Here is an 18,851-nt window from a genome sequence, read left to right as displayed (position 1 = left end):
TAAACATAAAGCAGTGCAAATGGATTAAACTTTTCCTAATTCACTCTAAAGCTTTCCCTGCGCAGACCAAATGGGAGATCCGCTCCAGGTTTTCCAGCCAGCCCACCCAGTTCCTGAGTCAAATGTGTCCTTAGAGCTAAGCAGCTGATCTGGCTGCTGCATTCCCCACCTGCCTTTCAAGTTGGGATAGACTACAGCTGCTCTTCAACTTTAGAAGGAAAGACGCCCAGACCCCAGCCTGTAAAAAATCACAGACTGCAGCTTCTTCTCCAATTGGTCCCGCTTTCCCTGCGAAGACCAAATGGGAGATCCGCTCCAGGTTTTCCAGCCAGCCCTGTCCCTAAAGTTTCAGCACCCGGCATATAAGATGACCCCTGACTTTTGAGAAGATTTTCATGGGTTAAAAAGTCATCTTATACGCCAGAAAATATGGTAATACAAAAAAATCCCCAGAGGCCAGGAAGGCAGACAGTTGAGAAAAAAATAATTCTGCGTTAATGTAGCAACCCAGTTCTGTGCTGTCAACAGCTCTTGGTGGTTATAGGAAAGATCACTTCCGTAACCCAGCTGGAATAGCCAGATTCTGCAGCCTATAACTAACACAGCATTGGAGCTAAGGTTACGTGGATATAATTACTGCAAGCACTGCTAACAAGGCAAGATACACAACCGAGGTTGTGAAAACTCCAGTGGAAATTGTATAATCTTCAGAAAGAGAAGAACTGCAGCAACTGAGTGCTAATTGGCCTACACATTTCACAACTACGAGGTCTGCTTTTCATGTCAACAGACTCACCAGATGAAGCCACTTCACTCAGTTATGTTCTTTGCTAATGCTTGATATTATCATATCCCTAATAAAATATCCATGCTTGTGATCAGCTATTAGCTGTAATATCTTTGCTACACTTCAATGTGCTCTTTAGACTTTTAGGTATTCAGGAAACTGCAGTGCTGTGTTGCTGCAATGGTTTATGAGTCAGCCTTTGAAGGGAAATCCCCAAGAAACTTTGCATCCTGGAGCAAAGGACAACAAGATGGCATTGATTCCCATTCATCTTCTAAGGTAGCTAGACGGTCTTTCAGCTGAACTCATTTCACTACTGGCCACTCAACAGCATCTGCGAGAAAGAGATGCTTCTACAAGTAGGGGTGGGAGACAGGGACACAGGAAAGACTACACAGCATATAGAACTTTGTTTTCCAGTAGAGCTTGTGGTCAGACAAGAAAACTAACAAATGGATCATCAAACAAATCAGAGTTCTTAGTCAAGTCATGATGACTAGGTCCAAATTATGCTGCTCTAGACCAGGGGTAGGCAACCTCGGCTCTTTTATGAGTCATGGACTTCAACTCCCAGAATTCCTGAGCCGGCTGGCTCAGGAATTCTGGGAGTTGAAGTCCATGAGTCATAAAAGAGCCGAGGTTGCCTACCCCTGATCTAGACAATTATGCAAGGTCTAGCTCTCTGAAGAAGGCTCTGATGCTGGGAAGGTAGAAAGAGAGAGAAGAGGAATACCATCAAACGAAGGGGATGGACTCACTTACAGTGGTGATGGATACATTGTTGGAAGGACAAGGTTAGGGACAGATTATGATAGAGAAAATACAGATAGTCCTTGACTTACAACAGTTCATTTAGTGACCATTTCAAGTTACAACAGCACTGAAAAAAGTGACTTATGGCCATTTTTCCCAGTTACCTTTGTAGAATCTACATGATCATGTGATCAAAAATCCAGATGCTTGGCAACTGGTGCATATTTATGACCGTTTCTGTGTCCCAAGATCGTATGATCACTTTCTGTGAACTTCTGACAAGCAAAGTCAATGGGGAAGCCAGATTCACTTAACAAACGGGTTTCTAACTTACCAACTGCAGTGATTCTCTTAATAACTGTGGCAAGAAAAGTCATAAAATGGGCCAAAACTCACTTAACAAATGTCTCACTTAACAAGAGAAAATTTGGGCTCCATTGTGGTTGTTAAGTCGAGGACTACCTGTATATCTAGTTGCAAAAAGTTAAAATTGACCTGATGGCATATAATTAATACATATCCAATAGAGCGGTATTTCCCACCCTTGTAACTTTCTGATGCGTAAACTTCAATTCCCAGAATTCCCCAGTTGATAGGGGCAATGCTAAGAATTCTGGGAATTGAAAAAAACACAGAAAGGTAGTTGCAAAGAGTGAGAAACACTGTAATAAAACATAAAAGCTCAGGGCAGCTTAGGAGTATTAGCCAAGACGATGTAGCTATTGTTCCTCCATAGTATTTGCTATTTGAAATGTTACCTTACTTAACTTGATGATCAATGATATCTGTGATCTGATCAGCTAACGCTAACCTGATCCTCCAGACATTGCTAATACAGTCAAATCACTCATCATTGACTATGAGAACTGAAGCAAGAAGAATTGGAGTCCAATCACTACCATATATAGCGGTGTTTATCTCTTTTAGATCAAAGTAGCTATAGTATTTATATATGTATGCATATATACAGTATGTACAGTATATATGTAAGAAATGACTCTTGTATTTCTGAATGGAGAGGGTAATCATTTCTCCCACAATGATTTGTTAAACTAAATTACATATTTCTTGTATGGGCCACTCTTCATTTCTCACCCCTCATTCAGTAATGGTTATTTGAAGTGGGGAAGGGGAAGGTTTTAAGAATATACAGTATAAAGTTTGTTCATGCCTCTCCAAAAATTAATAAAACAGGAATGTATTAATTTCTAATTGTACATTGCTTTGAACTTTATTTCAAAAAGGTGTTCAGGAAGAAAATGAAGCACAAATGAATCAGCCGCATCTTTTTACATTTCTACCTCATTTATACATTCCAGCAATAGGCAATGCCAAACTACTTTTGTAAGCCAGCCAAGAAAAACATACAGGGATGATAAAATATCCACTATCAGGACTTGTGCTTGATTTGAAAGAAACCTTACCTTTTCCACAGATTTGCCCTTTGTTTTTTGGACTGAATCTTGTTGATCATTTTCATGTGCAAAAACTAAACAGCTTAGAACTTTCATCTCATAAACATTAATCTTATAAATTGAAATTGTGTATTTAACACAGTCCTATATATTTGAACTGTGAATGATTTATATCTTTTAATTCCATGCAAGAAGTGGTTACTTGGCTTTAAATACTTTTTCTCCATAAGAAGCAGAATAATTAATGAATGAAATAGACATTTTTATGCATATGAAACCTGATGTTCTAACATTTATAGATTGAATTTGTAGGAAGCATTCAACATTCTTCTGTTTTACATTTCACTCTCTATGTGAAATGTCTCTATGTCTCTTCCTCATGATACATATAATGGGCTTATAAAATGTGCTTGACAACAAATGGTTCACAATGACTTAGAAACAAAAGATGCATCTCCCAGGAAGTATACATTATTCTTGAAGTTCAGAGCTATAATGACTTGAAATTCAGGCCCACTACACAAAGAAATCAGAGAAACTGACTAGGAAAGAAACAGGCTATTGCATTTGCAGCTTCAAAAGTAATTTTAAAGGCACAAAATATCCAGGAGCTGGGTCAAAAGAAAACTCTAGGTCAGGGGTTCCCGAGGGATGAGTATAATGTCATACAGTAAACCTTCTAGAAATCAACAGTTAAGGAAGACATTTCTGGGAGGAAAAAGGAAGCATTTTAATTGCTAAGATGGAACAAGTTCAGCCTAATGCAGATACCGCTGGCAGGATTATTCCAGAAGATACACTAGATTTCTACTAACCATTAAAGAGAAACAGCCCAAAGTTTACATGCTGAGCTGCCTAATAATGAAAAGGGGCGGAGCCACCCACCCTAAATTCATATTTGGTGTAAGTCCCTGTTGCTTTCTCCTGGTTGTAGGGAGACTAGCTACAAAGAGATGCCTCCTTCCTTTTTTTTCCCCCTTCCCAGCTTGGCTCCAGAGAAGGCCACTGCCGGCTAGAGCTGTCTCCTTCTCTCCCTTCCCTTCCTCATCCAGGTTGCTGAGCCTGGAATGGCAGCCTCTGCCTGGGCGTGCCACCTACAAATGGCGTCAGAATCAACCTGTCAGTTCCTGCTGCCCTGCTTTCTCCCCGACGCCCGTTCCGGCTCAGGGTCCCGCACAACCCCTTTCCCCGGTCCGTTTCTCTTTCTAAGCCCCACTGGGGCTCTTGCTAACGCCAGGGAAACATTTCTGGCCACCGAGGCGGTACCGAAACGGGCGTTTACAACAGGCAGGGGAGGAAGAAAGGTGCCAGGAAAAGGAAGAAGAGGCTGTTCTGTAGAGCAGCGTTTCCCAACCTTAGGAACTTGAAGATGCGTGGACTTCAACTCCCAGAATTCCCCAGCCAGCATAGCTGGCTGGGGAATTCTGGGAGTTGAAGTCCACGCATCTTCAAGTTCCTAAGGTTGGGAAACACTGCTGTAGAGCATTTAGGAATCGGCCACGGAAATATCCTTCCATCGCTACGTGATGAATTTGCCCGGTTCGGAAGCTCGGGGGGGGGGCGTTTCGCCGTTTCTGCAGCCGAATCGGCAGGCCCGGCCCAGAACAGCGGCATTTCCCCCTAAAGCAGTCCCAGAAGTCGCACCTCCGGGTGGGGTGGGCGAGGGGAAAGAGCCGAGGCTGCCCTCTGTTTATAGGGAATGGGAACCCAAACCGGGGCGGCGCGGCCGCAGCCAAGGCTGAAGCTTGTTCCGGGAGCGGGGCGGCCGTGGCGCGGGAAAGGCGAAGCTTGAATGGGGAAGGGGAGAGGCCCACAAGCCCCCGCCCTGGCGAGAACGTGGGAAGGAGGGAGGGAGGGAGCCGACTTACCCGCCGTGGTGCTTGTTGTCCATCCGCTTCTTCTGCCTGACCGGCTGCAAAGGGATGTTATCGGTCATGACCGCGGCAGCCGTGCTGAGCGCAGGCAGGGGAGGAGCGCAAAGCAGGTTTGGCTTCTGGCCAGCTTCGCCTCGCCCGGCCCGGCCCAGCCCCTCCGCGCTGCGAAGAGAGCGCGCCGCTGCCTGCCGAAACCGGGCGGGCTGGGGGACTGGGCGGCGGCGGCGTCGCGCAGGTAACGTAGGCTCTCACGCCGCTCGCCGCGTCCCCTCCCCCCGGAGCCCACCGAGCCGGGTGTGTGAAGTGGGCGAGGGCCGTTTGCTGGTCGTCTCCAAGCGGACGGTGCCTTTCCTCGTTGCTCGCGGAGGGTGACACCCCCAACCCTCTCCCCAGCTGCGTTTCTGGCCTTTTTTTTTTTTCCTCCCTCTCTCATCCTTCCCGCCGCTCTGCTCTTAAGGCTGTGCGGTTCTTGTGCAGGAATTTACAGTGGCCTTTCAAGACTGAAATATTCAGAGTCAAGAATAAAGCTGGAAAGGAGGTCTTCTAGTCCAGCCCCCTGCTCAAGCGGGAGAGCCCAGACCGTTTCAGACAAGTGATTGTCCAGTCTCTTCTTTAAAAAAAAAGCCTCCAGCCATGAAGCACCCACAAGTCTGAAGGCACTGGTTAATTGTCCTCACTGTGTTTCTCCTTAATTCCAGGTTGCTTCTCTCCTTGATTAGTGTCCATCCATGGTTTCTTGTCCTGCCTTCAGGTGCTTTGGAAAATAAACTGACCCCCCCTCCTCTTTGCGGCAGCTTCTCAAATGCTGGAATACTGCTGCCATGTTCCCCCTCTAGTCCTTCTTTTCACTCTGGGGCCATCATTCCTCCTTGCTAAATCCCTCTCCCACCTTCCTTTGGTGGCTTCCTGGTGCTTTCAGAGGAGATGTTGCTTCTGTTCACTAACCTACCCTCTCAGTGAGCTCTTACTGGCCATCCTCGGCTTGGCCTTATATTCAGATCATCCACCGGTCCTGGGTGGCAAGAAAGCTTAATACACAGCTCAAGATGTTTGTTTTAACGATTCCATTCCCCAAGCACTGATTTTTGGTTTGCGATCCCAAACCATACATATTGAGGGCTAGATCATAGGGGATAGCACTGAGATAACCTTGCTGATAATGAATAATCTAATCAGAGTTGGGATTGGTTATATTTAGATGGGAAACCACCAGAAAGTCTTAGTATTTATTACTGAGCTTTGTATTTTGTTTCAGTCATAATGGTTCTGAGGGGCTTAATTCCAATCTAGGAAACCTAACAGAATGAACAATATAATTGCCAAATCAATCTGTCTTGCCATAGTTTCACTACTGGAAAAGTACTAGGGTTAAAATTCATCCAAAAGTAGCAAGATGGATATAATGGTTCACTAAAACTATTGATGCTTAACTCAAACTTGCCATTAAACACTTGGATGAGCTTCCAGATATGTTATGTTTGCCAAAACGTTATTCATAATAAGAACCTCATTCCAAATATCAAACATGGAGGTAGAAGTATCATGATTTAAGAACACTGGCCTACATGCGACCTGGACAACTTACCAATCTTGGAAGAAGCAGAATTTAAGGGCCCATGTAGTGAAGCAAAAGTGTTCATGTAGCAAGATTTTCTTTCTGTATAAATTTTATTTTTATAGGGTTAGGAATGAGGTGGGACCAGGATTTGGGTTGGCATTTGGGTTAGGATTAGGGTTGGGGTTGGGGTTGGGGTTTTCTAAATAACATTCTCAATATTTAATGTCTGGGTTCATGTGTTTAACAAACAATAATAGATAATAGTTAATAACCATAAATATGTAAATTTATTGCTCGATAGTCTTCTTCTTACTAATATATGTTCAGAGTTACATATCACATTTCTTTCTCTCTAACTCATGTTTCTAGCCATTGATAGAGATTATCCCATATTCTAAAATACACTGAGTCTTCTTTATCTTTAAAGTCAATATGTCCATTTCTGCACATTCTAAAATTTTCTTAATTAATACTTCTTCAGTTGGTAAATTTTCATTTTTCCAATGTTGGGCAAATACAATTCTATGCAGCAAGATTTTTGACTATTTGCCATCAAGTTCATGTAGGTAGGCCTTTTGTTAGATCAGAGGCCCCCAACCTTTTGGGCACCAGGGACCAGTTCCGTGGAGAAAGATTTTTCTGCAGACCAGAGGGGGCATGGTTTCATGTGCTGCCTGCATCCAGCGGATGGGGCTTCACTTGTCTGCGTAGCCCGGTTGCTGGTATGCTGCGGCACAGTGCTGGGGGTTGGGGACTCTTGTGTTAGATGATCTGCTTCTAACTGGTTCCTTCAAGATTCTCAAGGGTGAATCATCAACACTAAAAGCCAGACAATGTCCACCACTTCAGTATCCTCATTGTCAGTTCTAGATTGGTTGCTGAATGTGTCATCATTCGTTTGGTTTTCTTGAATCTTTTATTTCACTGTGCCTTTTGACTTTCCTTACTGAAACTTATACAGGTGAAACTCGAAAAATTAGAATATTGTGCAAAAGTTCATTTATTTCAGGAATGCAACTTAAAAGGGGAAACTAATATATGAGATAGACTCATTACATGCAAATCAAGATAGTTCAAGCTGTGATTTGTCATAATTGTGATGATTATGGCTTACAGCTCATGAAAACCCCAAATCCGCAATCTCAGTAAATTAGAATATTATGAAAAGGTGCAATATTCTAGGCTCAAAGTGTCCCACTCTAATCAGCTAATTAAGCCATAACACCTGCAAAGGGTTCCTGAGCCTTTAAATGGTCTCTCAGTCTGGTTCAGTAGGAATCACAATCATGGGGAAGACTGCTGACCTGACAGTTGTGCAGAAAACCATTATTGACACCCTCCAAAAGGAGGGAAAGCCTCAAAAGGTAATTGCAAAAGAAGTTGGATGTTCCCAAAGTGCTGTATCAAAGCACATTAATAGAAAGTTATGTGGAAGGGAAGAGTGTGGAAGAAAAAGGTGCACAAGCAGCAGGGATGACCGCAGCCTGGAGAGGATTGTCAGGAAAAAGTCATTCAAAAGTGTTGGGGACTTTCACAAGGAGTGGACTGAGGCTGGAGTCAGTGCATCAAGAGCCACCACACACAGACGGATCCTGGACATGGGCTTCAAATGTCGTATTCCTCTTGTCAAGCCGCTCCTGAACAACAAACGTCAGAAGCGTCTTACCTGGGCTAAAGAAAAACAGACCTGGTCTGTTGCTCAGTGGTCCAAAGTCCTCTTTTCTGATGAGAGCAACTTTTGCATCTCATTTGGAAACCAAGGACCCAGAGTCTGGAGGAAGAATGGAGAGGCACACACTGCAAGATGCTTGAAGTCCAGTGTGAAGTTTCCACAGTCTGTGTTGATTTGGGGAGCCATGTCATCTGCTGGTGTTGGTCCACTGTGCTTCATTAAGTCCAGGTTCAATGCAGCTGTCTACCAGGAGATTTTGGAGCACTTCATGCTTCCTTCCGCAGACGAGCTTTATGGGGATGCTGACTTCATTTTCCAGCAGGACTTGGCACCTGCCCACACTGCCAAAAGCACCAAAACCTGGTTCAATGACCGTGGGATTACTGTGCTTGATTGGCCAGCAAACTCGCCTGACCTGAACCCCATAGAGAATCTATGGGGCATTACCAAGAGAAAGATGAGAGACATGAGACCGAACAATGCAGAAGAGCTGAAGGCCGCTATTGAAGCATCCTGGTCTTCCATAATACCTCAGCAGTGCCACAGGCTGATAGCTTCCATGCCACACCGCATTGAGGCAGTAATTGCTGCAAAAGGGGCCCAAACCAAGTACTGAGTACATATGCATGCTTATACTTTTCAGAGGTCCGATATTGTTCTATGTACACTCCTTGTTTTATTGATTGCATGTAATATTCTAATTTTCTGAGATTGTGGATTTGGGGTTTTCATGAGCTGTACGCCATAATCATCACAATTATGACAAATCACGGCTTGAACTATCTTGCTTTGCATGTAATGAGTCTATCTCATATATTAGTTTCCCCTTTTAAGTTGCATTCCTGAAATAAATGAACTTTTGCACAATATTCTAATTTTTTGAGTTTCACCTGTAGATCATCTACATTTTTAGCAGTCAGAGTATTGTCATAATTTTCCAGTGATTTTCTTCTTGCAATTTTAAAACCATTTTTTTCCAATCCAGCCTGTCTCAATATATATTCTACATATAGGTTCAATAAATAAAGCAAGAATATACAGCCTTATCTCACTAGAAATGTGGAGCCAGTCTCTTTTGCCATGTTTGGTCTGGGTTGTGACTTCCTATCCTGTATATATGTTTTGTATCAGGACAATAAGATCTTCTGGGATTCACATTCTTCTTAAGACATTCAAAAGCTTGATTTGTTCTTCAAAGGCCCTTTTATAATCAACATATGGATTCATTTTTGGTGTTCTTTGGTTTTCTCTATTATTTAGAATATTTTTTGGCTTTCTGTTCTCCATACATCCTACACTACATTTCTTTCTGATCTTCCCATTCCCAAGCATAAGTGTAGGTTTCTCTCAGAAGGATGTTCCTTCCATACATGTACAGTACAAAGTGGACTATACTGCACAGTAAAATTATGACATCCCTCCCCTTTGATCGTGCTGGTTGGGGTTTATGGGAATCAAAGTGTAACATGCAGAAAACAAATTCAACTCCTGCCCTTCAAGAAACATAATCCAATGTTTTTCTTCATGGCCAATAAATACAATAATATTTCAAAAGTGTGGCAGAAAGTCTGCCTCTATAGAGAGAGACCTTGGGTCCTCCAGAGAATTCCGTGTTGCAACTGCCATAATATTTTTTTCATAGTCTGTGCTACGTAGGACTAATGTGAAGTGTAAAACATCCAGAAAGCAGCAATTTGACAATACCTATTATTTCCCCCTCCCCAAATTTCTCTGCCATAGGGAAATAGTTTTGAGAAGTCTTAGGTCCAATAATCAGCATAAAATGTAGCTATACAGGATGTGCTTGTGTTTTGGCCATAGCAGTTTCAAATTTGGGAAGTTGCTGTCCCAATATAAGTGAGGATACAACTTGTTGGTAAAAGTCAGTTGATGCATGCATGAAATTAAGACATAGAATGTTGCAACAGCAGAACTGACAAACCCACTTCTAATTCCAGAAAGTTAATAGTTATTGTAAAACTCTTGTATGTTAGAAATGCAAAGGGGGAAAAAAAAACACCTCCTTGAGAAAACGTCTGGCATGGCTGACAGCTAACTTCTGTCTTTGTTGTTAGCTGCGAAGTCAATTTTATTTTTTATGCAAGAGACCATTTCAATGGGACTCCTTTGCAGTCCTGCAGGTGATTTCAAATGGAAGGCTTTCATAATTACCAATGTAAAGACATCCTGTGACTATTCTGTCTTCTCCTCCATTATGCGTTTTATGCTGGCAAGAAAAAAGGTGAGGGAAAATATGGAAGGTTTCCAGGTGGGAAAGAGTTGTGTCTTGATGGTCCATAACTTTTGGCTAATTATGAAACAGGATTTAAAATAAAAGCTGTCTCTGGAACTGCTTGCATTTCATTGTATTGCTTAAAGAGTTTCTTACACAATAAGGTTTTGAGTCTGTTTCCACTCTGCAACCTCCCGGAAAACAGTTTAAAGCTGATATTCAATAGTTTTATTAATGTAGAGCCAGAAAATTGCTGGCTTAGTTCTTGAAATGATCCTATATAAAAGGAGTAAGCAGGCCCAGCCTGATTTGAGACAGTGTAAGGACACACTCAAATACTTTGGCCACCTAATGAGAAGGTTGAAACTCAAATACTTTGGCCACCTAATGAGAAGGAAGGACTCACTGGAGAAGAGCCTAATGCTGGGAAATGTTGAGGGCAAGAGAAGAAGGGGAGGACAGAGAATGAGGTGGCTGGATGGAGTCACTGAAGCAGTAGGTGTGAGCTTAAATGGACTCCAGAAGATGGTAGAGGACAGGAAGGCCTGGAGGAACATTGTCCATGGGGTCGCGATGGGTCGGACATGACTTCGCAACTAACAACAACAAAGGAGTACATATAAAGGAAACCCAAGCTTCAGATGGCCATTTTATCAGTTACATGCAGTGGTGGGATTCAAATATGTGAACAACTGATTCTCGGTGTGGATGCCACTTCCAGAAGTCCATTCTGGGCCTGGGCAACAAAAAATTAGCTACCGGTTCTGCTGAAGTGGTGCGAAACAGCCTAATCCCATCACTGGTTACATGCACCATTTACTGCTTGTACATGAACATCTCATTGTCATGACCTTTAACTGGACAAAGTGGGCCATCTTAGGGCAACAATTTTTGAACCAATGTGTCCAAAATCCAGGACTCACAGCTCCCAAGAGAATGAAATTTGGAAAAGTTGTGGCTGCTCCAAAGTAGTGGCTGCTCCGTTGCTGCTGTGGTCATGTGATCTTCATTTACAACATTCATTCTCAACATCCTCTTCATCCACACAGCAGTACCCATTTACCTTCTGCTGTGTGGATAACAGCACAGAGGGAATGGAAGATTTCTGATGCTGCCTGCCAGATTCCCACAAGGAAACTCAGTGCGAAAGTTGGCGGGAAGTTAGAAATCACTCTTGCTCCTACTGCTTTTTGTTCTGGCCCTTGGGTCATTCTGTTTCTCCTTTTAGGTAAGGAAATAACTTTGAAACAATAATTCAATGGGGCACGGGTTATCTAGTATTCATTAGGTAATTATTCAAAAGAGATCCCTTGGAGCACGTGGAAGTATTTCTTTTTGGATTGTTAAAGCAGCGACATCTTTTCCAGGCTGACATTCTCCTTCAGTATGTCTGGTATGTCTGTACTTTTTTCTTTTTCCCCAAGAGACAAATACAAATACAAGATTGTGCCTGATTTTGATAGGAACTTCTGGGTCTTTATATAAAATAAATATATAGAAACCCATCTGGTTTGATCCAGGACATAAACTATGGGACATGAAACTGAAAATCTAAATGGCGTGTGGTATTTTTCTCAAATAGTTGTCTGTCGGCAAGTATGTCATGATTATTTGCATTATTATTTGCTGCATTACTATTATGCAGTCTGAACATCTGCTAACAGTCCAAGAGACAAATAGGAGTACTGGTACTTCTCGACTTACAACCACAACTGAACTCAAAAATTCTGTTGCTAAGCAAGATAGTTGTTAAGTGAATTTTGCCCCATTTTTTACGACCTTTCTTGCCACAGTTACTAAATGAATCACTGCAGTGGTTAAGTTAGTGACACACAGTTGCTAAGTGAATCTGGCTTCCCCATTGAATCTCCTCGTCAGAAGGTTGCAAAAGGTGATCACATAACCCTGAGATCATAAATACATGCCAGTTGCCAAAGTGTCCCAGGTTTTGATCATGTGACTTTGGGACTGCTGCAATGGTTATAAGTGTGAAAAAAGGTCATGAGTCACTTTGTGACTTTAATAATAATAATAATAATAATTTTATTTATATACCGCCCTTCTCCCGAAGGACTCAGGGCGGTGAACAGGGCAAGAATAAAAAATACAAAATTACAAAAGTTAAAAAAGAATTAAATATATGCCCACTAAAAACAGTAGATACAAATATTAAAATAACAATAAAAAACCCCACCAATCCCCCATCAGGCCAGGCCGGCTTGTTCGAATAAGAATGTCTTTAGATCGTGACGGAAGGAGCGAAGATCGGGCGCCATCCGGAGCTCAACCGGTAACTGATTCCATAGCTCCGGGGCGCCCACAGAGAAGGATCTCCCCCTGGGGGCCACCAATCGACATTCTCTAATCGGTGGCACCCTGAGGAGGCCCTCTCTGTGGGAACGCACAGGGCGAAGGGAAGTTGATGCCGGTAGCAGGTGTTCCCTAAGGTACTCCGGACCCCTGCCATGTAGGGCCTTAAACACCATTACTAGTACCTTGAATCTCACCCAGAAGACAACTGGCAACCAATGCAGCTCACGGAGCAGAGGTGTAACATGGGAGTATCGGGAGACTCCCAACACAACTCTCGCGGCTGCATTCTGTACCAGTTGGAGCCTCCGGGTGGTCAAGGGCAGCCCCATGTAGAGAGCGTTGCAGTAGTCTAGACGAGAGGTCACGAGCGCGTGAGTGACCGTGCATAAGTCATCCCGGCTTAGATAGGGCCACAACTGGCGCACCAGGCGAACCTGGGCGAAAGCCCCCCTAGTCACAGCCACTATGTGATCTTCCAAAGTGAGCCGTGAGTCTAGGAGGACTCCCAAGTTGCGAGCCCTATCTACGGGGGGTAATAGTTCACCCCCCATAGAGAGAGATGGAATATCCGGAGTAACCCGGGATGCAGGTATGCAAAGCCACTCAGTCTTGTCGGGGTTGAGTTGAAGTCTGTTCCTCCCCATCCAGACCCGAACCGCCTCCAGGCAACGGGACATCACGTTGAGGGCATCACTGGGGTGGTTTGGGGTCGAAATGAAAATTTAATTAAATTTAATTTATTAATATTTCTATACCGCCCTTCTCCCGAAGGACTCAGGGCGGTGTACAGGGCAAGAATAAAACAGAGTTACAAAAATTAAAAGGTAATTAAATACATGCCCATAAAAACAGTTGATACATAATAAAACCCCAATAATAATAATAAAATACCCCACCAATCCCCCCTCAGGCCAGGCCGGCTTGTTCGAACAGGTATGTTTTCAGATCGCGGTGAAAGGAGCGAAGATCGGGCGCTATCCGGAGCTCAACCGGTAATTGGTTCCATAGCTCCGGGGCGCCCACAGAGAAAGATCTCCCCCTGGGGGCCACCAATCAACATTCTCTGACCGGTGGCACCCTGAGGAGGCCCTCTCTGTGGGAACGCACAGGGCGGAGGGAAGTTGATGCCGGCAGCAGGTGTTCCCTAAGGTACTCCGGACCCCTGCCATGTAGGGCTTTAAACACCATTACTAGTACCTTGAATCTCACCCGGAAGACAACTGGTAACCAATGCAGCTCACGGAGCAGAGGTGTAACGTGGGAGTATCGGGAGACTCCCAACACAACTCTCGCGGCTGCATTCTGTACCAGTTGGAGCCTCCGGGTGGTCCTCAAGGGCAGCCCCATGTAGAGAGCATTGCAGTAGTCCAGACGAGAGGTCACGAGCGCGTGAGTGACCGTGCATAAATCATCCCGGCTTAGATAGGGCCGCAACTGGCGCACCAGGCGAACCTGGGCGAAGGCCCCCCTAGTCACAGCTCCTATATGGTCTTCCAAAGTGAGCCGTGAATCTAGGAGGACTCCCAAGTTGCGAGCCCTATCTACGGGGGGTAATAGTTCACCCCCCATAGCAAGAGGTGGAATGTCCGAATAAACCCGGGATGAAGGTATGCAAAGCCACTCAGTCTTGTCGGGGTTGAGTTGAAGTCTGTTCCTCCCCATCCAGACCCGAACCGCCTCCAGGCAACGGGACATCACGTTGAGGGCATCACTGGGGTGGTTTGGGGTCGAAAGGAAAAGCTGGGTATCATCGGCGTACTGATGATACCCAACTCCAAAGCCACGAATGATCTCACCCAGCGGTTTCATGTAGATGTTGAACAGGAGAGGCGAGAGGACCGACCCCTGAGGAACTCCACAAACGAGAGACCTCGCGGTCGACCTCTGCCCTCCTGTCAACACCGACTGCGAACGTCCCTGGAGATAGGAGGAGAACCACTGTAAGACCGTGCCTCCCACTCCCAATCCCCTGGTCACTAAACAAATGGTTGTAAGTTAAGGACTATTGCATTCTAAGCCTGAAAACCATGAAAGAAGGCATGGCTATTCTAACGAGCTGACAAGTGATATTTTGCATGCATTCTTGTACATCCCAAAGGATTTGCTTGGCCCTCCTCTTCGTTACTACTAAACATCAGTCAATCCTCCACTCCAGAGCAGACTGATTCACAAACTGCTTGCAATTCTGTCATTTCTGAGAAACAAAGTACATGCCCTTCATCCACAAACTGAGTCCTACTTTGCCCATCTCCTAAAATAGAGCAGCTACGAAGAAATGTAAGAGCCAGCTGTTTGCCCACTTTTATGGAAACAAAAGTATTCAACTGTTGGACAAAATGTGCATTAAACTGAAATGCAGGTACAATTTTGGGTATCCAAACTGGAATTATTAGCAATACAACAGTCGTGCATGCTTAAAATGGACACACGGCACAATTCCCTTATCTCTGCATCCAAACCCAGGCAAGTGGACTGCAAATAATTGCTTAATTAATCGCTTGTAGACTGTAATAAGCTGTAAGCACCTGTGCTCTGATATGCTGGGATGGCTTTGTTATTTTTCCTCATCTCTCCCCTTTCCAGTACAAGGTGGTCGTAGATATCTTTTAAACATACATTTAATAAAACCCTTCATAAAGCTCTCAGCATTTGCAAACAAACTACAGTGCAGCTTATATGGTCCCTGGGGCTTTTGTGAAAAGGCTGTAAGGCATCTTGATAACGATACATTAGTGTGTTGTATGGACTCGGGCAAAATACCCCCAAGGCTAGCAGGAGTATGGAAGGACACATTCACCCCAACAGATGTTGTGGGAGATGGTTGGGGACAGAAAGTTCTCTAGACTTGGGTAAGGCATAGTAACAATTTGTTTTGGTATAGTAAGCATGCAAGCCAAATGTCCCCTAAAAAGTAAGGTTGGAAGTTTCTGCTTCCAGCTGCCACAAGAAAAAGGAGTTCTTTAGGATATTCATTTCTGGTCAGTGCTAGAGTTTATTCTATTTGTCCCACATACTGTCAATTACATCCAGTCACTTGGTAATAGCTTGTCCTCTATTCATCAAAGGCCACAGAAGTTTATTTACATTTTATTATAGACTATGCCAAGTTTCTCCAAGGTAATTTTCACTGACTTTTTCCAAAAACATCCTACAAATGGGACTGAGAGGCTTTTTAAAGATTGGTTTTTGGCAGACAAGAATAAGTCTGGGGAAGAGGAACTCCTCCGTTCATTTAAAAAGGAAATTTTTTGTATTTTGGTATGTCTCTGGATTAGAAAAACTGAAGGTGAGAGAACAATCTGAAGTTGAATTTCTTTAAGAGAGAACTATAGCTGTTTCCAGGGCTTGGGTTCATGGTTTCGTAGCAATGTCTGATCTGTAGTTTGGGAGCCAAACTCTTAAATCCAGCACTGATGCTGGACAATCTGATGACAGTGGTGTGTCAATAGTGGCTTTTATCAAGGTTGGCTGATTGGCATCAGTGTGACACAAGCTGGCTATATCAACCCTTCTTTATAGGATGGTCTTGTTGACAACCTGAACTAGAAAGGGCAGGCTGTAGTGGTAAATAGGGTCCCACATCACCCTTTGAAATGCTTTGCGGCAGCCGCAGCAGCATATCACAAGGCTTGATGATGCATGCACAATCACATCATCACCCAAATGTCACCCTCCCATACTTGTGTCCCAAGTATGTAAATTATAGCATTTGCATAACAATGTAGTCATGCACGTTGGTCATCTGCTGAAACTTCTGAACAAAACTCAAGACCCTCATTATGATGCATCAAGCTTTAATAGCTTGGGATCAAACTCTTTTTCCAAGACTCTCTATGCCTTTAAAGCCCCTCCCCTGTTACCCACCTTATTGAATTATTTTTGCAGTTCCTGCCAGAGATTGATTTAACAGATAATTGTGTCTTTTCACGCTGGGACCCAGGTTGTGGATTTGAGCCTGCCCTATCCTTGATGCACTTTAGGAGGCTTAGAACATTTGTAATGCCTTTTACATGTTTTGAGTTTTGATTATATTTATGTTGGGTATAAATATTTGTAAACCACATAAAGCAAAATAAAAAAAGAGAGAATGGCAGCATGTAGATTTTAAGATTATTATTATTATTTTTTTAAAAAATGCATATAGCCCAGCAATAGAATTTCTCTAGTGAACCGGATATGGTCATGTAGCGAAAATGAAGGTTTGGATGCATCATGTGAAAAAAATTATCCGAGATTTATTCTCATATCAACAGAAATGCATCAGTAGATAGTCCAAATAAACAAACAATATAATCCTATGCAGAATTGCTTAAATTGTCCAAACATTCACAATGCAGAAAGAGATTATTCTCAGGATACGCTTTTGGCATGTTCCACGTAACCAGATCCATTTTACAGTGTAAACAGTTTGTGTTCTTACTTTACAAAGTCCAGGTGGAAAGGCACAACTTGGCAAAAACTGATCCTAAACAAATTATAATAATTAAAAAATATAACTGGAGACATACACAGATACAATAGTTCAGGTGCAACCACATTGGGGTTTTTTTGTGTTTTTTTAAACTATTATTACTACATCCAAATTGTTTGATAGACCTTCTACATGAGTGAAGCTGGACTTTGAAGTTGGAAAAAGCCATATTGGAAAAAGCCACATTTTCATTCAAGTTCTGTTAATACCAAATCTTTGTTCAGTTTTCCAATGCAGCTAACACACAGGCAGATCCTGCTGATGAAAAGAGAATGGAGGCGGGTGAACTAAACACAACTTCCCTCCACCCCACGACACACACACTTCTAAACATCTTCAAATATCCTTACAAGCATATCTTATTTTGGCTTGAAATAGTGCACAGTAGTTTGTTTGGATCTCAAGTTCGACACAGTGGTTATTGTCTAGAAAAATAGAACTTAACACTACCATAAACAAATTAATAATACAAATAATAATGAGGTAGATAACTTAGAATCCAGAAGACCATCCCAGTAACCTTCATACAGTACAAATGCCACATTGTGATTTTATTCCAGGCTTTCTCCCCTAAGAACTACAAATAGATAAAAGTCCAAAGAAAATGTAGGGGTGTCCCAAAGTCCCCTCCTCTGGAAAGATAAAAATGATTCAGTCTTGTATGAGAAGTCAAAACTCACACGGGTATATGTCTTGCTGGATTGCAGCCCTGAAATGCTAAAGTGGAAATGTCATCTCGCATACACAAAGACAGATGAAACACCTACTTCATTTAAAATACAGATTTAGGCAGACTCCCTTCCATAAAGGGGAGGTGAGGGACAGTGGCTGAGACAGAACAAACGTGGGGAAGGTTTCCATTCACTAAGGGATCCGCTTCCAAATGTCATCACCTGAGATTCTGAAGAGAAACTGCAGAAATAGCAAAAACTCAGCCTTGCTAGGATTTGATTTCCCTTCAACAGTATGCCTCTGTCTGCATGTTGGAATGGGTAGGAGAAAAGCAACACACAGCCACGAAGAGTCAGCTTTTTGGCACTGTAGGTGGTGCATGTACAATGATGTAGTCTTTAAATAAGCAGCAGTAATCAATACAGAGCATTTAAGGTGTACAATGGACAACAGAGTGTGCCTGTTTAAACATTCAGTTCTGGTTTTTAAACAATGTTCTGTGTATATCAGATTCTCACATCCAACAGGCATCGTAACACTACTACATTCAAAACCGGATCAAATGGAAAAACTCACAAACACAAACGAAAAAGGGAACCCCTCCAAAGGATGGCATTCTAGGATATTTACCCGCATAATTACTTTCCACGTTATCAGTCACGAATTCCATGAGTGCCATTTCCCCTTGTCGCTCCAAATATCAAGAGATTTGCTTCTATTCTGCTCAAATCCCCCAAATGGTTTCTACGTAAGCCATCTCAACAAAACACAAACAAGCAAACAAAAAGAAGAGGTAAATGTTATAACCTTTGGAATTTCACATTGTAAAACATCGAAGGTTTTACAGGTTTATGTTTCCTATGTAAGAAGAATCTTGTAAGACCCGCATAGAAAAAGAAGGATCCTAAACTGGCTTCACTTTTGTTTTGAGCAAAACATGGTCATGATTGTACTCTGGGCAACTCTTCCAAAGACAGCCTTAGAATCTTTGCACGTCAGTAAGAAAATAAGGATACTTGCGGTGTCATCTCTTAAAAATATATAGATATATATATTCCGATAGTGATTTTTAAAAATCCATCCTGCCACCTTTCGAGCTTTCT

At 43.0% G+C, this 18,851-nt stretch overlaps 1 protein-coding gene across 5 annotated transcripts in view; it reads right to left on the bottom strand.

Moving 5' to 3' along the window:
* The window catches only part of ATP9A (ATPase phospholipid transporting 9A (putative)), a 93,596-nt gene extending 88,667 nt beyond the window's left edge, over positions 1-4,929 (bottom strand). For all 5 annotated transcript variants that reach the window (XR_014026138.1, XR_014026139.1, XR_014026140.1 and 2 more), the window contains exon 1: positions 4,824-4,929. Coding sequence is in view for 2 of the 5 variants with exons in the window: in XM_081325352.1 (XP_081181478.1) it covers positions 4,824-4,891 (68 nt within the window). In the remaining 3 variants the exon portion in view is untranslated. The remainder of the gene's footprint in view (positions 1-4,823) is intronic.
* Between the last annotated feature and the right edge of the window lie 13,922 nt (positions 4,930-18,851).

The sequence above is a fragment of the Vipera berus genome, assembly GCF_964194415.1.
Source record: "Vipera berus genome assembly, chromosome: 3".
NCBI classification, from domain to species: Eukaryota; Metazoa; Chordata; class Lepidosauria; order Squamata; family Viperidae; genus Vipera; species Vipera berus.
The sequence above is the reverse complement of the archived record's forward strand: the minus strand, read 5'-3'. Positions and strand labels throughout refer to the sequence as shown.